This window comes from Oncorhynchus keta, chromosome 7 (assembly GCF_023373465.1).
Source record: "Oncorhynchus keta strain PuntledgeMale-10-30-2019 chromosome 7, Oket_V2, whole genome shotgun sequence".
Classification (NCBI taxonomy): domain Eukaryota; kingdom Metazoa; phylum Chordata; class Actinopteri; order Salmoniformes; family Salmonidae; genus Oncorhynchus; species Oncorhynchus keta.
Genome location: NC_068427.1, coordinates 48,920,601 through 48,947,156, shown reverse-complemented (window position 1 = coordinate 48,947,156; position 26,556 = coordinate 48,920,601). Strand labels below are relative to the sequence as shown.

The following is a 26,556-nucleotide window of genomic DNA, read 5'->3' as shown; positions in this document are numbered from 1 at the left end:
GACAACACACAGACCATCAGGATGACAACACACAGACCATCAGGATGACATCACACAGACCATCAGGATGACATCACACAGACCATTTTATTGGTAAACTACAACGTAAACGCGGTCTTTTAACGATCCAAAACGTAATATGGTACACTTATCATAATTAGGTTTAGATCCAGAGGGTTAAAGATCAAGACCTTCAATGATACTGCAGGGATACAGATTGCAGACTTAAGAAAACTTGAGTCATCGGCATACAGACACCCGTTTTATCCCCTGGTTTCTAGATGTTCATGCCGGATCTAAATTTTAATAGCCAGTATTTCAATGGCCATAATAAATAGATATCAAATCAAATTTTATTTGTCACATACCCATGGTTAGTAGAGGTTAATGCGAGTGTAGCGAAATGCTTGTGCTTCTAGCTCCGACAATGCAGTAATAACCAACGAATCTAGCTAACAATTCCAAAACTACTACCTTATACACACAAGTGTAAAGGGATAAAGAATATGTACATAAAGATATATGAATGAGTGATGGTACAGAGCGGCATAGGCAAGATGCAGTAGATGGTATCGAGTACAGTATATACATATGAGATGAGTATGTAAACAGTGGCATAGTTTAAAGTGGCTAGTGATACATGTATTACATAAGGATGCAGTAGATGAGAGTACAGTATATACGTATAGAGATGAGATAAATAATGTAGAGTATGTAAACATTATATTAAGTAGCATTGTTTAATGTGGCTAGTGATATATTTTACATCAATTCCCATCAATTCCCATTATTAAAGTGGCTGGAGTTGAGTCAGTGTGTTGGCAGCAGCCACTCAATGTTAGTGGTGGCTGTTTAACAGTCTGATGGCCTTGAGATAGAAGCTGTTTTTCAGTCTCTCGGTCCCAGCTTTGATGCACCTGTACTGACCTCGCCTTCTGGATGATAGCGGGGTGAACAGGCAGTGGCTCGGGTGGTTGTTGTCCTTGATGATCTTTATGGCCTTCCTGTGAGATCGGGTGGTGTAGGTGTCCTGGAGGGCAGGTAGTTTGCCCGCGGTGATGCATTGTGCAGACCTCACTACCCTCTGGAGAGCCTTACGGTTGTGGGCGGAGCAGTTGCCGTACCAGGCGGTGATACAGCCCGACAGGATGCTCTCGAATGTGCATCTGTAGAAGTTTGTGAGTGCTTTTGGTGACAAGCCAAATTTCTTCAGCCTGCTGAGGTTGAAGAGGCGCTGCTGTGCCTTCTTCACGATGCTGTCTGTGTGGGTGGACCAATTCAGTTTGTCTGATGCGTACGCCGAGGAACTTAAAAAACGTACTACCCTCTCCACTACTGTTCCATCGATGTGGATAGGGGGCTGTTCCTTCTGCTGTTTCCTGAAGTCCACAATCATCTCCTTAGTTTTGTTGACATTGAGTGTGAGGTTATTTTCCTGACACCACACTCGAGGGCCCTCACCTCCTCCCTGTAGGCAGTCTCGTCGTTGTTGGTAATCAAGCCTACCACTGTTGTGTCGTCCGCAAACTTGATGATTGAGTTGGAGGCGTGCGTGGCCACGCAGTCGTGGGAGAACAGGGAGTACAGGAGAGGGCTCAGAACGCATCCTTGTGGGGCCCCAGTGTTGAGGATCAGCGGGGTGGAGATGTTGTTACCTACCCTCACCACCTGGGGGCGGCCCTTTCACGAAGTCTAGTACCCAGCTGCACAGGGCGGGGTCGAGACCCAGGGTCTCGAGCTTGATGACGAGTTTGGAGGGTACTATGGTGTTAAATGCTGAGCTGTCGTCGATGAACAGCATTCTCACATAGGTATTCCTCTTGTCAAGATGGGTTAGGGCAGTGTGCAGTGTGGTTGAGATTGCATCGTCTGTGGACCTATTTGGGCGGTAAGCAAATTGAAGTGGGTCTAGGGTGTCAGGTAGGGTGGAGGTGATATGGTCTTTGACTAGTCTCTCAAAGCACTTCATGATGACGGAAGTGAGTGCTACGGGGCGGTAGTCATTTAGCTCAGTTACCTTAGCTTTCTTGGGAACAGGAACAATGGTGGCCCTCTTGAAGCATGTGGGAACAGCAGACTGGGATAGGGATCGATTGAATATGTCCGTAAACACACCAGCCAGCTGGTCTGCGCATGCTCTGAGGGCGCGGCTGGGGATGCCGTCTGGGCCTGCAGCCTTGCGAGGGTTAACACGTTTAAATGTTTTACTCACCTCGGCTGCAGTGAAGGAGAGTCGGCATGTTGCGGGCCGTGTCAGTGGCACTGTATTGTCCTCAAAGCGGGCAAAAAAGTTATTTAGTCTGCCTGGGAGCAAGGCATCCTGGTCCGTGACTGGGCTGGTTTTCTTTTTGTAATCCGTGATTGACTGTAGACCCTGCCACATACCTCTTGTGTCTGAGCCGTTGAATTGAGATTCTACTTGGTCTCTATACTGACGCTTAGCTTGTTTGATTGCCTTGCGGAGGGAATAGCTACACTGTTTGTATTCGGTCATGTTTCCGGTCACCTTCCCCTTATTAAAAGCAGTGGTTCGTGCTTTCAGTTTCACGCGGTTTGGGAATGTTTTAATCGTTGCTATGGGAATAACATCTTCAACGCACGTTCTAATGAACTCGCTTACCGAATCAGCGTATTCGTCAATGTTGTTGTCTGACGCAATACAAAACATATCCCAGTCCACGTGATGGAAGCAGTCTTGGAGCGTGGAATCAGACCTCAGCATGGGAGCCTCTTGTTTTAGCTTCTGTCTGTAGGCAGGGAGCAACCAAATGGAGTCGTGGTCAGCTTTTCCGAAAGGAGGGCGGGGGAGGGCCTTATATGCATCGCGGTAGTTAGAATAGCAATGATCCAAGGTTTTACCAGCCCTGGTTGCGCAATCGATATGCTGATACAATTTAGGGAGTCTTGTTTTCAGATTAGCCTTGTTAAAATCCCCAGCTACAATGAATGCAGCCTCAGGATATATGGATTCCAGTTTGCAAAGAGTCAAATAAAGTTCGTTCAGAGCCATCGATGTGTCTGCTTGGGGGGAAATATATACGGCTGTGATTATAATCGAAGAGAATTCCCTTGGTAGATAATGCGGTCAACATTTGATTGTGAGGAATTCTAAATCAGGTGAACAGAAGGACTTGAGTTCCTGTATGTGGTTGTGACCACACCACGTCTCGTTAACCATAAAACATACGCCCCCGCCCCTCTTCTTACCAGAAAGATATTTGTTTCTGTCGGCGCGATGCGTGGAGAAACCAGCTGGCTGCACCGACTCCGATAGCGTCTCTCCAGTGAGCCATGTTTCCGTGAAGCAAAGAACGTTACAGTCCCTGATGTCCCTCTGAAATGCTACCCTTGCTCGGATTTCATCAACCTTGTTGTGAAGAGACTGGACATTGGCGAGTAGTATGCTAGGGAGTGCCGCGCGATGTGCCCGTCTCCGGAGCCTGACCAGAAGACCGCTTCATTTGCCTCTTTTACGACGTCGTTGTTTTGGGTCTAAAAACTGCATAGTTTCCTAGGAACGCGAAGCGAGGCGGCCATCTCTGTCGGCGCCGGATGGAGACAGCCTTGTTTTAATACTCTTTTAAAAGCTCAAAACTTTTTAGTAACCATTATTTACTATTTTTACACCTTGGGTTGCTGTACATAACTTGAATCCATTATATAAGAGATTCAGCGAAATTAAAGTAATCCAGACGTTTCTATTGAAATTCTAATCGTACTTTATCAAACGCCTTTTAAAAATCTGCTCTGAAGACCAGACCTGGTATCTTAGATGCGCCATAATGTTCAATTGTTTCAACTAATAGTCATATTTGTGTGTATTATGAATCTGCCAAGGCAGCAGCTCCTCTTCCTGTGGTCCAGAGCAAGTACGTCAGTTAAACCATTTAAAAAACATTACAATACATTCATAGATTTCACAACACACTGTGTGCCCTCAGGCCCCTAATCCACCACTACCACATATCTACAGTACTGAATCCATGTGTGCGTGTGTGTTATTGTGTTTGTGCCAATGTTTGTGTCTCTTCACAGTACTCGCTGTTCCATGAAGTGCATTTGTATCTGTTTTTAAATCTGATTCTACTGCTGCATCAGTTACCTGATGTGGAATAGAGTTCCGTGTAGTCATGGCTCTATGTAATAGTCTGTTCTGGACTTGGGAACTATAAAGAGACCTCTGGTGGCATGTCTTGTGGGGTATGTATGGTATCTGAGCTGTGTGCTAGTAGTTTAAACAGACCTCTGGTGGCATGTCTTGTGGGGCATGTATGGGTGTCTAAGCTGTGTGCTGGTGGTATGTCTTGTGGGGTATGCATGGGTGTCTGAGCTGTGTTCCATTAGTTCAAACAGACAGCTCAGTGTATCCAACATGTCAATACCTCTCATAAATACAAGTAGTGATGAAGTCAATCTCTCCTCCACTTTGAGCCAAGGGAGATTGACATGCATATTATTAATGTTAGCTCTCTGTGTACATCCAAGTGCCAGCCGTGCTGTCCTGTTCTGAGGCAATTCCCTCTTCGTGGCACCTGACCACACGACTGAACAGTAGTCCAGGTGCGACAAAACTAGGGCCTGTAGGACCTGCCTTGTTGACAGTGTTGTTAAGAAGGTAGAAACTAGGGCCAGTAGGACCTGCCTTGTTGACAGTGTTGTTAAGGCAGAGCAGCACTTTATTATGGACAGACTTCTCCCCATCTTAGCTACTGTTGTATCAATATGTGTTAACCATAACAGTCAAAATTATTTATTACAAGATTTAGTTGAGGTTTGCGGTTTAGTGAATGATTTGTCTCAAATACAATGCTTTAAGTTTTATAAATATTTAGGACTAACTTATTCTTTGCCACCCACTCTGAAACTAACTGCAATTTTTTGTTAAGTGTTGCAGTGTTGCAGTAATTTCAGTCGCTGTAGTAGCTGGCTTTGTAGTGGCATGTCCCTGCTTTTGAAATCTGGCAGCTGATTTCATAGTTGAACCACTTACATATCTGTTCAATTTAACCCTGGAATGTAATGAAATTCCAAAGATATGGAAATCAGCATTTGTCCTACCACTTTTAAAAAGGGCGAGATCCAACTCTTAAATAATTATAGGCCAATCTCAAAGCTGTCACCACAGGTGAAAATACTTGAAACCCGTGTAAGTGAACAGCTAAGAGTTATTTGCTAACTATTTTATCAATGTACCAATCGAGCTTCAGGAAGAAGCATAACACAATTACAGCAACCATGAAGGTTTTAAATTATATCACTGAAGCCCTTGACAAAAAACAGCACTGTGTCTCACTTTTTATTGATCTCTCTAAGGCTTTTGATACAGTTGATCATGCTATACTAAGGCAGAGATTGTCGAGTATAGGTCTTTCGGAGCATGCAGTTGCATGGTTTGCTAACTAGCTGTCTGATAGAACTCAGTGCACTCAATTTGATGGGCTTATGTCTGTTAAATTGTCTGTCTTGAATGGTGTGCCCCAAGGCTCTGTACTTGGTCCTCTCTTATTCACTATTTATATAAATGATTTAGACAAAAATCTCTAAAATGCACAACTTCATTTTTATGCTGATGATACTGTTATTTACCGTTGTGCCTCGTCTCTTACAAAAGCTTTCCAGAACATGCAAAGTGCTTTTTATACTGTTCAACATACCTTGTGTCAATTGAAGCTTATCCTCAATACTGCCTAAACTAAACTAATGGTGTTTTCTAATGCAAGAAATAGACCTCTGTACCTTTCACCTATTAGTACCTGTCAGGGCAAGGAGATTGAAACCTCATAAATATCTTGGAATTTTTAATTGATGACGGCCTCTTTTAAATTGCATATTCAACAATTTACAAAATAATTGAAGCTGAAATTGGGATTTTATTTTAGGAATAAGGCCTGTTTTTCTTTTGAAGCCAGAAGGAGGCTAGTAATCAGCTACATTTATGTCTTTACTAAACTATGGGTATTTTATATATGAATGCTTCCGCTCAATGTTTGAGATGAATTGACACTCTTTACCAGGCACTTTGAGATGTATTTTAAACTGCAAAACCCTTACGCACCACTGCACTTTGTATACCAGGGTTGGCTGGCATTCTCTAGTCACTCGTAGGCTCAGTCACTGGTATACTTTTATTTACAAAGCCATTTTGGGTTTACTACCTTTTTATTTGGCCATTTTTATTGTTCAGAAATGTGGTGGGTACTCTGTTCGTTCACTGGACTAACTGTTCCAAATGTCAGAACTGAATTTATTAAAAGGGCTTTTATGTACTCTGCGCCATCGCCTTGGAACGCCTTACAAAATACTTGTAAACTGGAAGAACTTGTCCGGATTGGTATTTTTAAATCACTGATGAGGGATTTTGAGGCTGATTCTCTGATCTGTCAATGTTTTTAATTTGCCGTTTTTGATTTTGTTATAGTCTTGTGAATTCAATGGATTTTACTAAATTACTTGTAGTTTTTCATGTCTGTCTAATTTTGTAATGACTTGGTGCTGCCCATCTTGGCTAGGACGCTCTTGAAAAATAGATTTTAAATCTCAATGAGCCCTTCCTGGTTAAATAAAGGTTAAATAAAATAAAATGTTATTAGTAAAGATTGAAAAAAGTAATGGGCCTAGACAGCTGCCCTGGGGAATTCCTGATTCTACCTGGATTATGTTAGAGAGGCTTCCATTAAAGAACACCCTCTGTGTTCTGTTAGACAGGTAACTCTTTATCCACAATATAGACAGGTAACTCTTTATCCACAATATAGCCATAACAGATTTGGTCCTGTTTCAGTAGTAATGAAATCATTATTTATTGACTACCTGAAAGTCTACAATTGTTATAGGAGTAATTAAAAAATGCTAATACTGGATTTGAGTACATCAAAAAGGTAATATATCTGTACCGGTATACCATCAAGCCCTGGTGTTTATCCAGACTGAAAAATTATAATTGCCTCAAAAAAAACAAAGAAAAAGTTCCTCCTCTAAGTTGGCCTTCACACAGGTCTTTCTGTAAATGTGTTAATCCTGCATTATTATTAGGAAATACATCCTTACAGTTACCATTCAGTGGAAAAGGAGACAAAAGAAAACATGTTTAAAATATTTTTGCTTCCTCTTTAAAAATATTGTTTTGTATTGTTAGTTATACTGCACTGTTGGAGCTAGATACATAAGCATATCGCTGCACCTGCGATAACATCTGCAAAATATGTTTACGAGACCAATAACATTTGACTCTGTTGTGCCCTCCAGGCAGCAAGGTTAAGTTGATTAGTAATGACACATTCCAGGAATGTTCTGCCTGTTTGTTCAGCAACCCTCACAATGCAGCCAGTTACTGAGGCCCAGTAGAGCGCTCCATATAGGCCCTTTGTCCCACTGAATCCCTCAAATACACACTCCTCTGTCTCAGTCTTTCCCTCAGTCACTCGCTCTTACCCTCGGGCTCTCCGTTCCTCTCCTAACCCACAGTCCTCCCTGGCCGTGCTGTCTGACCTCTCTCCTCCCCCACCGTGCTGTCTGACCTCTCTCCTCCCCCACCGAACCTCTCCTCCCCCACCGTGCTGTCTGACCTCTCCTACTGTTCATCTGAAGGTCAATCCAGTGTAATTGCTCCAAATGGGTTTAATGAGTGATAAAATAATGACATTCCCCTGGCTGTCCAGGCGCGGTAATTACATTCCCCTGGCTGTCCAGGCGCGGTAATTACATTCCCCTGGCTGTCCAGGCGCGGTAATTACATTCCCCTGGCTGTCCAGGCGCGGTAATTACATTCCCCTGGCTGTCCAGGCGCGGTAATTACATTCCCCTGGCTGTCCAGGCGCGGTAATTACATTCCCCTGGCTGTCCAGGCGCGGTAATTACATTCCCCTGGCTGTCCAGGCGCGGTAATTACATTACCCTGGCTGTCCAGGCGCGGTAATTACATTACCCTGGCTGTCCAATCTCCCTACCTTCAGGTTATCTACAGAACACCAAGAGGACATGCCCCTCCCTACCTTCAGGCTATCTACAGAACAGCAAGAGGACCTGCCCCTCCCTACCTTCAGGCTATCTACAGAACAGCAAGAGGACCTGCCCCTCCCTACCTTCAGGCTATCTACAGAACAGAGGACCTGCCCCTCCCTACCTTCAGGCTATCTACAGAACAGAGGACCTGCCCCTCCCTACCTTCAGGCTATCTACAGAACAGAGGACCTGCCCCTCCCTACCTTCAGGCTATCTACAGAACAGAGGACCTGCCCCTCCCTACCTTCAGGCTATCTACAGAACAGAGGACCTGCCCCTCCCTACCTTCAGGCTATCTACAGAACAGAGGACCTGCCCCTCCCTACCGTCAGGCTATCTACAGAACAGAGGACCTGCCCCTCCCTACCTTCAGGCTATCTACAGAACAGAGGACCTGCCCCTCCCTACCGTCAGGCTATCTACAGAACAGAGGACCTGCCCCTCCCTACCTTCAGGCTATCTACAGAACAGAGGACCTGCCCTTCCCTACCTTCAGGCTATCTACAGAACAGAGGACCTGCCCCTCCCTACCTTCAGGCTATCTACAGAACAGAGGACCTGCCCCTCCCTACCTTCAGGCTATCTACAGAACAGAGGACCTGCCCCTCCCTACCTTCAGGCTATCTACAGAACAGAGGACCTGCCCCTCCCTACCTTCAGGTTATCTACAGAACAGCAAGAGGACCTGCCCCTCCCTACCTTCAGGTTATCTACAGAACAGCAAGAGGACCTGCCCCTCCCTACCTTCAGGTTATCTACAGAACAGCAAGAGGACCTGCCCCTCCCTACCTTCAGGTTATCTACAGAAGAGGACCTGCCCCTCCCTACCTTCAGGCTATCTACAGAACAGAGGACCTGCCCCTCCCTACCTTCAGGTTATCTACAGAACAGCAAGAGGACCTGCCCCTCCCTACCTTCAGGTTATCTACAGAACAGCAAGAGGACCTGCCCCTCCCTACCTTCAGGCTATCTACAGAACAGCAAGAGGACCTGCCCCTCCCTACCTTCAGGTTATCTACAGAACAGCAAGAGGACCTGCCCCTCCCTACCTTCAGGTTATCTACAGAACAGCAAGAGGACCTGCCCCTCCCTACCTTCAGGCTATCTACAGAACAGCAAGAGGACCTGCCCCTCCCTACCTTCAGGTTATCTACAGAACAGCAAGAGGACCTGCCCCTCCCTACCTTCAGGTTATCTACAGAACAGCAAGAGGACCTGTCCCTCCCTACCTTCAGGTTATCTACAGAACAGCAAGAGGACCTGCCCCTCCCTACCTTCAGGTTATCTACAGAACAGCAAGAGGACCTGTCCCTCCCTACCTTCAGGTTATCTACAGTACACCAAGAGGACCTGTCCCTCCCTACCTTCAGGTTATCTACAGTACACCAAGAGGACCTGCCCCTCCCTACCTTCAGGCTATCTACAGAACACCAAGAGGACCTGCCCCTCCCTACCTTCAGGCTATCTACAGAACACCAAGAGGACCTGCCCCTCCCTACCTTCAGGCTATCTACAGAACAGAGGACCTGCCCCTCCCTACCTTCAGGCTATCTACAGAACAGAGGACCTGCCCCTCCCTACCTTCAGGCTATCTACAGAACAGAGGACCTGCCCCTCCCTACCTTCAGGCTATCTACAGAACAGAGGACCTGCCCCTCCCTACCTTCAGGCTATCTACAGAACAGAGGACCTGCCCCTCCCTACCGTCAGGCTATCTACAGAACAGAGGACCTGCCCCTCCCTACCGTCAGGCTATCTACAGAACAGAGGACCTGCCCCTCCCTACCGTCAGGCTATCTACAGAACAGAGGACCTGCCCCTCCCTACCGTCAGGCTATCTACAGAACAGAGGACCTGCCCCTCCCTACCTTCAGGCTATCTACAGAACAGAGGACCTGCCCCTCCCTACCTTCAGGCTATCTACAGAACAGAGGACCTGCCCCTCCCTACCTTCAGGCTATCTACAGAACAGAGGACCTGCCCCTCCCTACCTTCAGGCTATCTACAGAACAGAGGACCTGCCCCTCCCTACCTTCAGGCTATCTACAGAACAGAGGACCTGCCCCTCCCTACCTTCAGGCTATCTACAGAACAGAGGACCTGCCCCTCCCTACCTTCAGGCTATCTACAGAACAGAAGAGGACCTGCCCCTCCCTACCTTCAGGTTATCTACAGAACAGCAAGAGGACCTGCCCCTCCCTACCTTCAGGTTATCTACAGAACAGCAAGAGGACCTGCCCCTCCCTACCTTCAGGTTATCTACAGAACAGCAAGAGGACCTGCCCCTCCCTACCTTCAGGCTATCTACAGAACAGAGGACCTGCCCCTCCCTACCTTCAGGCTATCTACAGAACAGAGGACCTGCCCCTCCCTACCTTCAGGTTATCTACAGAACAGCAAGAGGACCTGCCCCTCCCTACCTTCAGGTTATCTACAGAACAGCAAGAGGACCTGTCCCTCCCTACCTTCAGGTTATCTACAGAACAGCAAGAGGACCTGCCCCTCCCTACCTTCAGGTTATCTACAGAACAGCAAGAGGACCTGTCCCTCCCTACCTTCAGGTTATCTACAGTACACCAAGAGGACCTGTCCCTCCCTACCTTCAGGTTATCTACAGAACAGCAACTGTCCCTCCCTACCTTCAGGTTATCTACAGAACAGCAACTGTCCCTCCCTACCTTCAGGCTATACTCCAACCCTACACCCCAACCCGAGCACTCCTTTCACCTCAGGTCTCTTGGCCCTCCCACCCCTACAGAAGAGCAGCCCCCACTCAGCCCAGTACAACCTCTTCTCTGTCCTGGAATCCCAATGATGGAACAGCAGAGTCCCTGCACATCTTCCGAAAACATCTGAAACAGTATCCTAAATAATCCTCCTCCTCACCTCGACAGTCACATGTTCACCGTCACACAGTTCACCGTCACACAGTTCACATAGCTTACTAGAGGAGCATCACACCATGGGATTGAACCACAGAGACCGTGCTGAACACTCGTTCCATGACGCTACAGTTAAACTATAAGAGTGGGTTACTCTAAACTACGAGCTGGGCTCTTTCTGATACACTCAGCCCCTCCAACAATGCCATTATTCTACAAACTTGGAGAACACAGGAAAGCTTGGGGAGAGAAAGAAGGCGTGAATTTAAGGTGACTCAGTCTTCCTGACAAGCTCCCGACCCCACCCCCTGCCCCAGTCCCCCTGGTAGATGACCACAGGTCCACATCCAGGTCAACTCCAGCCACTACATGGCTAGTCACAGAGGCTAGGAACCACTAGCTATCCTCCCACCACATAACCCTCAGGGCTGAAGGGAAGACCACACAACTATTAGCTGAGATCATCTGCCTCATCACTCAGCATGTCTGCTCGAAAACAAGTATGATTCAACATCTGCTGCATTGATGAGAAGTGGAATTATTCAGGTATCTGAGCTGCCAAACTAACCGTCCTCATCATGTCAATGTGACGTTTCATCTTTATTTCCTGATCTGGCTCTGATGAGACATCATGTTATTCATTGTGTTATTAGTCTACAATCAATGGCTTTTCTCAGACCATCACAGCCTCTACCTACAGAGGAAACAGAGGAAGTGGTCCTGAGCGTTTGCTGGAGGACCCTGAGGAACCATCAGCCCATTTCCTGTCTCTTATATCACATCAGGAGAGCCATAGGGTGAATGTACCTCAGAGGGGAGCAGCACTGAGACAGTAGTAGACTAGATGTGTCCTGGTGGGGAGCTGTAATGTAGACTAGATGTGTCCTGGTGGGGAGCTGTAATGTAGACTAGATGTGTCCTGGTGGGGAGCTGTAATGTAGACTACATGTGTCCTGGTGGGGAACTGTAATGTAGACTAGATGTGTCCTGGTGGGGAGCTGTAATGTAGACTAGATGTGTCTGGTGGGGAGCTGTAGTAGACTAGATGTGTCCTGGTGGGGAGCTGTAATGTAGACTAGATGTGTCTTGGTGGGGAGCTGTAATGTAGACTAGATGTGTCCTGGTGGGGAGCTGTAATGTAGACTAGATGTGTCCTGGTGGGGAGCTGTAATGTAGACTAGATGTGTCCTGGTGGGGAGCTGTGATGTAGACTAGATGTGTCCTGGTGGGGAGCTGTAATGTAGACTAGATGTGTCCTGGTGGGGAGCTGTAATGTAGACTAGATGTGTCTTGGTGGGGAGCTGTAATGTAGACTAGATGTGTCTGGTGGGGAGCTGTAATGTAGACTAGATGTGTCCTGGTGGGGAGCTGTAATGTAGACTAGATGTGTCCTGGTGGGGAGCTGTGATGTAGACTAGATGTGTCCTGGTGGGGAGCTGTAATGTAGACTAGATGTGTCCTGGTGGGGAGCTGTAATGTAGACTAGATGTGTCCTGGTGGGGAGCTGTAATGTAGACTAGATGTGTCCTGGTGGGGAGCTGTAATGTAGACTAGATGTGTCCTGGTGGGGAGCTGTAATGTAGACTAGATGTGTCCTGGTGGGGAACTGTAATGTAGACTAGATGTGTCCTGGTGGGGAACTGTAATGTAGACTAGATGTGTCCTGGTGGGGAGCTGTAATGTAGACTAGATGTGTCCTGGTGGGGAGCTGTAGACTAGATGTGTCCTGGTGGGGAGCTGTAATGTAGACTAGATGTGTCCTGGTGGGGAGCTGTAATGTAGACTAGATGTGTCCTGGTAGATGGGGTGGGGAGCTGTAATGTAGACTAGTGTGTCTAGATGTGTCTTGGTGGGGAGTGTCTTGGTGGGGACTAGATGTAATGTAGACTAGATGTCCTGGTGGGGAGCTGTAATGTAGACTAGATGTGTCCTGGTGGGGAGTCTGGTGGGGAAATGTAGACTAGATGTGTCCTGGTGGGGAGCTGTAATGTCTAGATGTGTCCTGTGGGGAGCTGTAATGTAGACTAGTGTCTTGGTGGGGAACTGTAATGTAGACTAGATGTGTCCTGGTGGGGAGCTGTAATGCTAGATGTGTCCTGGTGGGGGAGCTGTAATGTAGACTAGATGTAGTACTAGATGTGTCTTGGTGGGGAGCTGTGATGTAGACTAGATGTGTCCTGGTGGGGAGCTGTAATGTAGACTAGATGTGTCCTGGTGGGGAGCTGTAATGTAGACTAGATGTGTCCTGGTGGGGAGCTGTAATGTAGACTAGATGTGTCCTGGTGGGGAGCTGTAATGTAGACTAGATGTGTCCTGGTGGGGAGCTGTAATGTAGACTAGATGTGTCTTGGTGGGGAGCTGTAATGTGATGTGTCCTGGTGGGGAGCTGTCTAGATGTGTCCTGGTGGGGAGCTGTAATGTAGACTAGATGTGTCCTGGTGGGGAGCTGTAATGTAGACTAGATGTGTCCTGGTGGGGAGCTGTAAGACTAGATGTGTCTTGGTGGGGAGCTGTAATGTAGACTAGATGTGTCCTGGTGGGGAGCTGTAATGTAGACTAGATGTGTCCTGGTGGGGAGCTGTAATGTAGACTAGATGTGTCCTGTAGCTGTATGTAGACTAGATGTGTCCTGGTGGGGAGCTGTAATGTAGACTAGATGTGTCCTGGTGGGGAGCTGTAATGTAGACTAGATGTGTCCTGGTGGGGAACTGTAATGTAGACTAGATGTGTCTGGTGGGGAGCTGTAATGTAGACTAGATGTGTCCTGGTGGGGAGCTGTAATGTAGACTAGATGTGTCCTGGTGGGGAGCTGTAATGTAGACTAGATGTGTCCTGGTGGGGAGCTGTAATGTAGACTAGATGTGTCCTGGTGGGGAGCTGTAATGTAGACTAGATGTGTCCTGGTGGGGAGCTGTAATGTAGATGTAATGTAGACTAGATGTGTCCTGGTGGGGAGCTGTAATGTAGACTAGATGTGTCCTGGTGGGGAACTGTAATGTAGACTAGATGTGTCCTGGTGGGGAACTGTAATGTAGACTAGATGTGTCCTGGTGGGGAGCTGTAATGTAGACTAGATGTGTCCTGGTGGGGAACTGTAATGTAGACTAGATGTGTCCTGGTGGGGAACTGTAATGTAGACTAGATGTGTCCTGGTGGGGAGCTGTAATGTAGACTAGATGTGTCCTGGTGGGGAGCTGTAATGTAGACTAGATGTGTCCTGGTGGGGAGCTGTAATGTAGACTAGATGTGTCCTGGTGGGGAGCTGTAATGTAGACTAGATGTGTCCTGGTGGGGAGACTAGATGTGTCCTGGTGGGGAGCTGTAATGTAGACTAGATGTGTCCTGGTGGGGAGCTGTAATGTAGACTAGATGTGTCCTGGTGGGGAGCTGTAATGTAGACTAGATGTGTCCTGGTGGGGAGCTGTAATGTCTAGATGTGTCCTGGTGGGGAGCTGTAATGTAGACTAGATGTGTCCTGGTGGGGAGCTGTAATGTAGACTAGATGTGTCCTGGTGGGGAGCTGTAATGTAGACTAGATGTGTCCTGGTGGGGAGCTATGATGTCACTTCCCTTCTGTTATAGTACATCTCCTGTAAAAACAAACAAGACACGAAACTCAAAGAACAAACAGTGCCGTCACACAGCCAATTATTTACTTCACTGCAAAGACATTCACAGCTGGTTTATATATCACTTGGGTATAAGCTGGTGATTGTGGGATGTTTGCTATGCTATCCCATTCAGAAACAATGATCGTTGAATACAGCTGGAATAGAACTTGCATTAGAAACTGGAGTCTGAGTAGAGAGGAGAAAAATATAGCCCCAACCGTCCATCTTCCAGATGAAAATCAATCAATGCTGTTGTGTCAATATGAACAGTGTAGGCCCATTAGTGTACCACTACTAAATAATATGCCAAATGAACAAGCATTCTGTTCCGGTAGAGTGCAGTTCAACTCGTTCTCCCAGTCCCTCTGAGCAGCAGAGCAGGAAGCCTCCCAACAGCTGCTTGACCAACAGGGCTGCTAATGCTATCGGGCTGCTGCTAGACGTCCAACAGGGCTGCTAATGCTATCGGGCTGCTGCTAGACGTCCAACAGGGCTGCTAATGCTATCGGGCTGCTGATAGACGTCCAACAGGGCTGCTAATGCTATCGGGCTGCTGATAGACGTCCAACAGGGCTGCTAATGCTATCGGGCTGCTGCTAGACGTCCAACAGGGCTGCTAATGCTATCGGGCTGCTGCTAGACGTCCAACAGGGCTGCTAATGCTATCGGGCTGCTGATAGACGTCCAACAGGGCTGCTAATGCTATCGGGCTGCTGCTCGACGTCCAACAGGGCAGCTAATGCTATCGGGCTGCTGCTCGACGTCCAACAGGGCTGCTAATGCTATCGGGCTGCTGCTCGACGTCCAACAGGGCTGCTAATGCTATCGGGCTGCTGATAGACGTCCAACAGGGCTGCTAATGCTATCGGGCTGATGCTAGACATCCAACAGGGCTGCTAATGCTATCGGGCTGCTGCTAGATATCTAACAGGGCTGCTAATGCTAGACGTCCAACAGGGCTGCTAATGCTATCGGGCTGATGCTAGACGTCCAACAGGGCTGCTAATGCTATCGGGCTGATGCTAGACGTCCAACAGGGCTGCTAATGCTATCGGGCTGCTGCTAGACATCCAACAGGGCTGCTAATGCTATCGGGCTGCTGCTAGACGTCCAACAGGGCTGCTAATGCTATCGGGCTGCTGCTAGACGTCCAACAGGGCTGCTAGAAGGGGGTGACTGGCTGCAGGGCCAGGGGAGGGGGCAGCAGCTCCTCCATCTACAGTCATCACTGCATAGGAAAATAAGGGCATGTCTAAGTCCAATGAGAGCGAGAACGCAGGAGAACAAGGAGAGAGAGACAGGAGAGACAGCAAGGACAAGGAGAGAGACAGGAGAGAGACACAGCAAGGACAAGGAGAGAGAAAGACCATTGCTGCTTGCAGAGCTCCACCAGACCAGGAAGTGACACACAGAGAACAGGAAGGAAGAGGAAACAGCTGGACAGACATAGATTCTGGTTCCACTGGCTTCTAGTCAAAGCTCACATCCACTACAAGACCATGGTACTTGCTCACAGAGCAACAAGAGGAACTGCCCCTCCCTACCTTCAGACTATGCCCAACACAAGCAGTCCATTCTGCCACCTCTGGTCTACTGGCCCTCCCAACACCTACGGGAGGGCAGCTCCAGCTCAGCCTAAGCTCTTCTCTGTCCTGGAAAATCATGGTGGAACCATCTTCCCCCTGAAGCTAGGACAGCAGAGTACCTGTCTATCTTCCCCCTGAAACTAGGACAGCAGAGTACCTGTCCATCTTCCCCCTGATGCTAGGACAGCAGAGTCTCTGTCTATCTTCCCCCTGATGCTAGGACAGCAGAGTCTCTGTCTATCTTCCCAATGAAACTAGGACAGCAGAGTCCCTGTCTATCTTCCCCCTGAAACTAGGACAGCAGAGTACCTGTCCATCTTCCCCCTGATGCTAGGACAGCAGAGTCCCTGTCTATCTTCCCCCTGATGCTAGGACAGCAGAGTACCTGTCCATCTTCCCCCTGAAACTAGGACAGCAGAGTACCTGTCCATCTTCCCCCTGATGCTAGGACAGCAGAGTACCTGTCCATCTTCCCCCTGAAACTAGGACAGCAGAGTACCTGTCCATCTTCCCCCTGATGCTAGGACAGCAGAGTCTCTGTCTATCTTCCCCCTGATGCTAGGACAGCAGAGTCTCTGTCTATCTTCCCCCTGAAACTAGGACAGCAGAGTCCCTGTCTATCTTCCCCCTGAAACTAGGACAGCAGAGTACCTGTCCATCTTCCCCCTGAAACTAGGACAGCAGAGTACCTGTCCATCTTCCCCCTGATGCTGGGACAGCAGAGTCCCTGTCCATCTTCCCCCTGAAACTAGGACAGCAGAGTACCTGTCCATCTTCCCCCTGAAACTAGGACAGCAGAGTACCTGTCCATCTTCCCCCTGGAACTAGGACAGCAGAGTACCTGTCCATCTTCCCCCTGATGCTGGGACAGCAGAGTCCCTGTCCATCTTCCCCCTGATGCTGGGACAGCAGAGTCCCTGTCCATCTTCCCCCTGAAGCTAGGACAGCAGAGTCCCTGCCCATCTTCCCCCTGAATCTAGGACAGCAGAGTCCCTGTCCATCTTCCCCCTGATGCTGGGACAGCAGAGTCCCTGTCCATCTTCCCCCTGAAGCTAGGACAGCAGAGTCCCTGCCCATCTTCCCCCTGAAGCTAGGACAGCAGAGTCCCTGTCCATCTTCCCCCTGATGCTGGGACAGCAGAGTCCCTGTCCATCTTCCCCTTGAAGCTAGGACAGCAGAGTCCCTGTCCATCTTCCCCCTGAAGCTAGGACAGCAGAGTCCCTGTCCATCTTCCCCAGATGCTGGGACAGCAGAGTCCCTGTCCATCTTCCCCCTGATGCTAGGATATCAGAGTCTCTGCCCATCTTCCCCCTGATGCTAGGACAGCAGAGTCCCTGTCCATCTTCCCCCTGATGCTGTGACAGCAGAGTCCCTGTCCATCTTCCCCCTGATGCTAGGATATCAGAGTCTCTGCCCATCTTCCCCCTGATGCTAGGACAGCAGAGTCCCTGTCCATCTTCCCCCTGATGCTGTGACAGCAGAGTCCCTGTCCATCTTCCCCCTGATGCTGGGACAGCAGAGTCCCTGCCCATCTTCCCCCTGAAGCTGGGACAGCAGAGTCCCTGCCCATCTTCCCCCTGAAGCTGGGACAGCAGAGTCCCTGCCCATCTTCCCCCTGAAGCTGGGACAGCAGAGTCCCTGCCCATCTTCCCCCTGATGCTGTGACAGCAGAGTCCCTGTCCATCTTCCCCCTGATGCTGTGACAGCAGAGTCCCTGTCCATCTTCCCCCTGATGCTGTGACAGCAGAGTCCCTGCCCATCTTCCCCCTGAAGCTGGGACAGCAGAGTCCCTGCCCATCTTCCCCCTGAAGCTGTGACAGCAGAGTCCCTGTCCATCTTCCCCCTGATGCTGTGACAGCAGAGTCCCTGCCCATCTTCCCCCTGAAGCTGGGACAGCAGAGTCCCTGCCCATCTTCCCCCTGATGCTGGGACAGCAGAGTCCCTGTCCATCTTCCCCCTGATGCTGTGACAGCAGAGTCCCTGCCCATCTTCTGAAAACATCTGAAACGCTACCACTTCAAAGAGCATCTTAAATAATTCCAGAGCACCAGCTCCTCACCCCCACCCCAAAAAAGCCATTGGTGAACTAACACTCGTACTTGACTTCGCTGAGGAAAAATGTACTGACTGATGTGTGGTTTACGACCGAGCTACCTGGACATGAATGCAGTGAAGAGCAAGTTGCTCTGGATAAAAGAGCCTCTCCTAAATGACTAAAACAAAAGCATTTAAAATGGTTCCACTCCTTACAAACACAGACAGACCACCATCAGGATGGACAACACACAGACCATCAGGATGGACAACACACAGACCATCAGGATGGACAACACACAGACCATCAGGATGGACAACACACAGACCATCAGGATGACATCACACAGACCATCAGGATGACATCACACAGACCATCAGGATGGACAACACACAGACCATCAGGATGGACAACACACAGACCATCAGGATGGACAACACACAGACCATCAGGATGGACAACACACAGACCATCAGGATGGACAACACACAGACCATCAGGATGGACAACACACAGACCATCAGGATGACATCACACAGACCATCAGGGTGACAACACACAGACCATCAGGGTGACATCACACAGACCATCAGGATGACATCACACAGACCATCAGGATGACAACACACAGACCATCAGGATGACATCACACAGACCATCAGGATGACATCACACAGACCATCAGGATGGACATCACACAGACCATCAGGATGACAACACACAGACCATCAGGATGACAACACACAGACCATCAGGATGACAACACACAGACCATCAGGATGGACAACACACAGACCATCAGGATGGACAACACACAGACCATCAGGATGGACAACACACAGACCATCAGGATGGACATCACACAGACATCACACAGACCATCAGGAAGACATCACACAGACCATCAGGAAGACATCACACAGACCATCAGGATGACAACACACAGACCATCAGGATGACAACACACAGACCATCAGGATGACATCACACAGACCATCAGGATGGACATCACACAGACCATCAGGATGGACAACACACAGACCATCAGGATGGACATCACACAGACCATCAGGATGACATCACACAGACCATCAGGATGACATCACACAGACCATCAGGATGACAACACACAGACCATCAGGATGACAACACAGACCATCAGGATGACATCACACAGACCATCAGGATGGACATCACACAGACCATCAGGATGGACAACACACAGACCATCAGGATGGACATCACACAGACCATCAGGATGACAACACACAGACCATCAGGATGGACAACACACAGACCATCAGGATGGACAACACACAGACCATCAGGATGGACAACACACAGACCATCAGGATGGACAACACACAGACCATCAGGATGGACAACACACAGACCATCAGGATGACATCACACAGACCATCAGGAAGACATCACACAGACCATCAGGAAGACATCACACAGACCATCAGGAAGACATCACACAGACCATCAGGAAGACATCACACAGACCATCAGGATGACATCACACAGACCATCAGGATGACATCACACAGACCATCAGGATGACAACACACAGACCATCAGGATGGACAACACACAGACCATCAGGATGGACAACACACAGACCATCAGGATGGACAACACACAGACCATCAGGATGGACAACACACAGACCATCAGGATGGACAACACACAGACCATCAGGATGGACAACACACAGACCATCAGGATGGACAACACACAGACCATCAGGATGGACAACACACAGACCATCAGGATGGACAACACACAGACCATCAGGATGGACAACACACAGACCATCAGGATGGACAACACACAGACCATCAGGATGGACAACACACAGACCATCAGGATGACATCACACAGACCATCAGGATGACATCACACAGACCATCAGGATGACATCACACAGACCATCAGGATGACATCACACAGACCATCAGGATGGACAACACACAGACTATCAGGATGACATCACACAGACCATCAAGATGACATCACACAGACCATCAGGATGACAACACACAGACAGACCACCATCAGGATGACAACACACAGACAGACCACCATCAGGATGACAACACACAGACAGACCACCATCAGGATGGACAACACACAGACAGACCACCATCAGGATGGACAACACACAGACAGACCACCATCAGGATGACAACACACAGACCACCGTCAGGATGACAACACACAGACAGACCACCATCAGGATGGACAACACACAGACAGATAACACACAGACAGATGTTTTCTATTGTGTTGTTGACTGTACATTTGATAATTCCATGTGTAACTGTTGTTTTTGTCGCACTGCTTTGCTTTATCTTGGCCAGGGCGCAGTTGTAAATGAGAACTTACCTAGCCTACCTGGTTAAATAAAGGGTTAGGGTTATATATATATATATAACAAATAAATAAACAAATAAATATATCAAGACCATTTCAAGGACAGCTTTTTTCCATCTACGTAACATTGCAGAAATCAGAAACTTTCTGTCCAAAAATGATGCAGAAAAATTAATCCATGCTTTTGTCACTTCTAGGTTAGACTACTGCAATGCTCTACTTTCCACCTGGATAAAGCACTAAATAAACTTCAGTTAGTGCTAAATATGGCTGCTAGAATCCATCTCTTCAGTGGGTCATATGATTGAGTGTAGTCTGGCCCAGGAGTGGGAAGGTGAACGGAAAGGCTCTGGAGCAACAAACCGCCCTTGCTGTCTCTGCCTGGCCAGTTCCCCTCTCTCCACTGGGATTACAGGGGCTGAGTCACTGGCTTACTGGGGCTCTCTCATACCGTCCCTGGGAGGGGTGCGTCACCTGAGTGGGTTGAGTCACTGATGTGATCATCCTGTCTGGGTTGGCCCCCCTTGGGTTGTGCCGTTGGCGGAGATCTTTGTGGGCTATACTCAGCCTTGTCTCAGGATGGTAAATTGGTGGTTGAAGATATCCCTCTAGTGGTGTGGGGGCTGTGCTTTGGCAAAGTTGGTGGGGTTATATCCATCCTGTTTGGCCCTGTCCAGGGGTGTCCTCGGATGGGGCCACAGTGTCTCCAGACCCCTCCTGTCTCAGCCTCCAGTATTTATGCTGCAGTAGTTTGTGTGTCGGGGGGCTAGGGTCTGTTATATCTGGAGTACTTCTCCTGTCCTATTCGGTGTCCTGTGTGAATTTTATTCTCTCTCTCTCCGAGGACCTGAGCCCTAGAACCATGCCTCAGGACTACCTGACATGATGACTCCTTGCTGTCCCCAGTCCACCTGACTGTGCTGCTGCTCCAGTTTCAACTGTTCTGCCTTATTATTATTCGACCATGCTGGTCATTTATGAACATTTGAACATCTTGGCCTTGTTGTTATAATCTCCACCCGGCACAGCCAGAAGAGGACTGGCCACCCCACATAGCCTGGTTCCTCTCTAGGTTTCTTCATAGGTTTTGGCCTTTCTAGGGAGTTTTTCCTAGCCACCGTGCTTCTACACCTGCATTGCTTGCTGTTTGGGGTTTTAGGCTGGGTTTCTGTACAGCACTTTGAGATATCAGCTGATGTACGAAGGGCTATATAAATACATTTGATTTGATTTGAAATAAATACCTGGTTAAATAAAGGTAAAATAAAAAAAATAAACTGTAACACCCTTAGACCCGACCAGAAAAAATCCCTTTGCTCTACTGACACCATCACACAGTCTAATCTATAGGTCACTACTGACACCATCACACAGTCTAATCCGATAATCTATAGGTCACTACTGACACCATCACAGTCTAATCAGATAATAATCTATAGGTCACTACTGACACCATCACACAGTCTAATCTATAGGTCTCTACTGACACCATCACACAGTCTAATCAGATAATCTATAGGTCACTACTGACACCATCACACAGTCTAATCTATAGGTCACTACTGACACCATCACACAGTCTAATCAGATAATAATCTATAGGTCACTACTAACACCATCACACAGTCTAATCTATAGGTCACTACTGACACCATCACACAGTCTAATCAGATAATAATCTATTGGTCACTACTAACACCATCACACAGTCTAATCAGATAATAATCTATAGGTCACTACTAACACCATCACACAGTCTAATCTATTGGTCACTACTAACACCATCACACAGTCTAATCTATTGGTCACTACTAACACCATCACACAGTCTAATCTATAGGTCACTACTAACACCATCACACAGTCTAATCTATAGGTCACTACTAACACCATCACACAGTCTAATCTATTGGTCACTACTAACACCATCATATTACCATCACACAGTCTAATCTATAGGTCACTACTAACACCATCACACAGTCTAATCTATAGGTCACTACTGACACCATCACACAGTCTAATCTGATAATAATCTATAGGTCACTACTGACACCATCACACAGTCTAATCTATAGGTCACTACTAACACCATCACACAGTCTAATCAGGTAATAATCTATAGGTCACTACTAACACCATCACAGTCTAATATATAGGTCACTACTGACACCATCACACAGTCTAATCCGATAATAATCTATAGGTCACTACTGACACCATCACACAGTCTAATCTATAGGTCACTACTAACACCATCACACAGTCTAATCTATAGGTCACTACTAACACCATCACACAGTCTAATCAGGTAATAATCTATAGGTCACTACTAACACCATCACAGTCTAATCTATAGGTCACTACTAACACCATCACACAGTCTAATCAGGTAATAATCTATAGGTCACTACTAACACCATCACACAGTCTAATCAGATAATAATCTATAGGTCACTACTAACACCATCACACAGTCTAATCAGATAATAATCTATAGGTCACTACTGACACCATCACACAGTCTAATCTATAGGTCACTACTAACACCATCACACAGTCTAATCAGGTAATAATCTATAGGTCACTACTAACACCATCACACAGTCTAATCAGATAATAATCTATAGGTCACTACTGACACCATCACACAGTCTAATCTATAGGTCTCTACTGACACCATCACACAGTCTAATCAGATAATAATCTATAGGTCACTACTGACACCATCACACAGTCTAATCCGATAATAATCTATAGGTCACTACTGACACCATCACACAGTCTAATCAGATTGAGGCTCTGCTGAAACCATCACTAGTCCTCAGTCTAATCAGATAATAATATATAGGTCACTGCTAAGGCTCTGCATGGCCTAATACAGCTGCTCACTTCATAATGTTGAGTCTTGCTAAGTATCCCATCACAAATGGCACCCTATTCCCTATATAGTGCACTACATTTGACCAGAGCCATATGGCCCCTGGTCAAAAGTAGTGCACTTCATAGGGAGCAAGGTGCAATTTGTGACATGCTAGGACTTCAGTCCCACTGCTGGAACAATCTGCAGATCTGGTTGAAATTGGATGAAGCAGCGGCACTCAGACAGTGTCGGATATTGGTTGAAGACCTGGTAGCTGAGAGATGTCGATGACTTGTGTATTACAACTGTTTCTAGTATCCTATAAAAATGTGGAAATTGTCAAATGCATTGCTCCCTTGTAAAAAAAATGTTTTTAAAAGACAGTCTCAATGGGACTATAAAGGTCAAATAAAGACATTTGATACCCATTTCCTGATACATGGAGTCCTGCAGGGCAGTTTAGAGTGGCTCAGTGGTTCCGTTTCTAAATTAATCCTTCTTCTCTTTTCAACACCAGCTACTAGATTAATCTGACTTTGAGTGAAGGTGGAATCAGGGGTTTGATCTTCCGGACTGAGGGGGGAGGTTGAAGAGTGTACAGTCAGCAGCACACTGATCAGCTATAACAGGACCAAGGTTGAGTGTCTGTGTTTATATTTGAGCATCAATTGTTGGTGCATTCATCCCATGTAGACAGGAGCTATTGAGGAAGTTACTGACTCACTGCATACTTCAGATGGCTCAGAGTAATGCCTCGATCACACCAGGGGAATCATTGCATTTCGGTACACCAGAAGTACATTAATTTTCAATGGAATGCTTCCTTAACACCCGGCCACTTACCCGGAACCCAGCTGCACCAATGTGTCAGAGGAAACACTGTTCAACTGACGACAGAGGTCAGCCTGCAGGTGCCCGGGCCTGCCACAAGGAGACGCTAGAGCGCAATGAGCCAAGTAAAGCCCCCCAGGACGCCGCTGGGCCAAATGTGTACCGCCCTATGGGACTCCCGGTCACGGCCGGTTGTGGCACAGCCTGGGATCGAACACAGGTCTGTAGTGACGCCTCAAGCACTGCAATGGCACTGGGGAGGCCCGCTTCACTACTTTTCTGCCAACGCACAGATAACGTTGTGATTGGCCACACCTTCACTTTCTGATGGCACCTTCGTTACAGGTTCTGCATTGTCAGTAGGACACTGTAGAAAGACTAATGAACTTCAATACTGTGCCCACTGAAGAAAAACTGATTCTTATAGAGTTGGAAGGCTATTCAAACAGCATAAAGCAGAGTTGGTGCTATCTGATCATCAACAGTGTCATTCAACCTTAATATTGAAATGAATTGTCTGACGTTGGCATTCTGTGTGTGTGTGTGTGTGTGTGTGTGTGTGTGTGTGTGTACCACTGGTTTTACATGTAATACCCACAATGCAATATGGTGGGCCTCTTTTCCATGTCTTCCTCATCATACTTTTGCATAAACAAAATTGGGGAAAGAAAAACATCCATGTCACAAGAATATTAGTTAGCTACATGACATTAATAAGGGCGCATGTCAGACAGCTGTGTTTTAAATTATTAATAATAATTAAATACTAGCCTATTTTATGACTTTGAGATCTCTTCCTTTTAACTTTCCCAAATGTAATTTGGACAAATTCCAAAATAAATCCCATTCCTCTCGGCCGACACCTAGTCCTCATAAACGAGTTTGACGACTGAGCACTCTGTTCAAAATATTAATCACAAAAAGTACTTTCATCGATTGGACTTGATTTGTGTGTGGAATAGGCTACTTCTGATCTCAATTTTAGCAGATAATTATCTGTAAAGCCAAAGAGCAGCGTCGTTCCACACGTAGCTGTCCGCGGTAGTTGATGTGTGCGGGGACGGGAGTCGCCTACCTTCCGACAGTTCCAGCTCCAACTCCGCCAGCTTCTCCCGGACCTCCACCGGCAGTGACATGGCGATAGCCGGGCTCGGTTCCAACATCATTAGTAATCCGGTAGAATTCCTCTCAGCCATGATGTTCCGGTCCGAGTGGGCCGAGACTCCCCGTCGAGGGACGGAGTGATGTTCAGCCGGTTGCCTGGTGTAACGTTAGCAGGCGGGTGGTGGCTACTGCAGACAGATGTGCGGAAAAGCCCTACATCACCCTGGCACAGACTGGCATTAGCTCGTTAGCTAACCCTGCTAGACACATTCCTAAAGTGACGTTGAGGCTAAATCACCAAACAGTTACGAATTCGGTTGATCTGGACAGAGGTGTGTTTCCTAATCCACGGTGTCTGCGTCGAGCGGATTTGAACCGGTAACTCATCCATCTCTGGTGCACAGCACCGCCGCCATTGCATTATAGTAACAGCAGCCCGAAGCACGTTCACGGTGTCTGGCGCGTCATGGGAACATGCATGCTCACCTACATACCGGGACGTTTTGCATATTGGCTACACATTGTTGCTGCATCACATGTAAAACCATGGAGAGGGGGGGAATAACATCACAGACAGTCGACAGGACTTCTTGGACAAAACCTCTGAGAAATCAGACTGATTGACACCAGATGAGCTGCTGACACCAAAGTTAACCTGGACAGCCATCTAGCGGTGTGGTGCAGTTTAACGTTCTTCTTCTTCGATGAGGTTTAACGGTGGTTGGCATCCAACAAATGTTGCATTACCGCCACTCACTAGACTGGAGTATAACACCCTTCCACGTTGCTTGAAAATTAACATGAATAAATCAACAAATACCCTACCATCTAACCCTACACTAAAACCCCCCACCCTACTCCACTATTTAAATACCCTACCATCTAACCCTACACTAAAACCCCCACCCTACTCCACTATTTAAATACCCCATCTAACCATCTAAAACCCCCACCCTACACTAAAATACCCTGATCCCTAACCCTCCACCCCCACCCTATTTAAATACCCTACCATCTAACCCTACACTAAAACCCCCCACCCTACTCCACTATTTAAATACCACTAACCCTTTAAATACTCCACCCTACCATCTAACCCTACACTAAACCCCCACCCTACCCACTATTTAAACCCTACTCCACTATTTAAATACCCTACCATCTAACCCTACACTAAAACCCCCCACCCTACTCCACTATTTAAATACCCTACCATCTAACCCTACACTAAACCCCCACCCTACTCCACTATTTAAATACCCTA

At 47.5% G+C, this 26,556-nt stretch overlaps 1 protein-coding gene across 7 annotated transcripts in view; it reads right to left on the bottom strand.

Moving 5' to 3' along the window:
- dip2a (disco-interacting protein 2 homolog A) overlaps positions 1-25,943 on the bottom strand; it is a 274,567-nt gene extending 248,624 nt beyond the window's left edge. For 5 of the 7 annotated variants that reach the window (XR_008140278.1, XM_052523083.1, XM_052523084.1 and 2 more), the window contains exon 1: positions 25,264-25,943. Coding sequence is in view for 6 of the 7 variants with exons in the window: in XM_052523083.1 (XP_052379043.1) it covers positions 25,264-25,384 (121 nt within the window). In the remaining variant the exon portion in view is untranslated. The remainder of the gene's footprint in view (positions 1-25,263) is intronic. The other 2 variants (XM_052523089.1, XM_052523092.1) reach the window with 1 other exon arrangement.
- Positions 25,944-26,556: the final 613 nt, after the last annotated feature.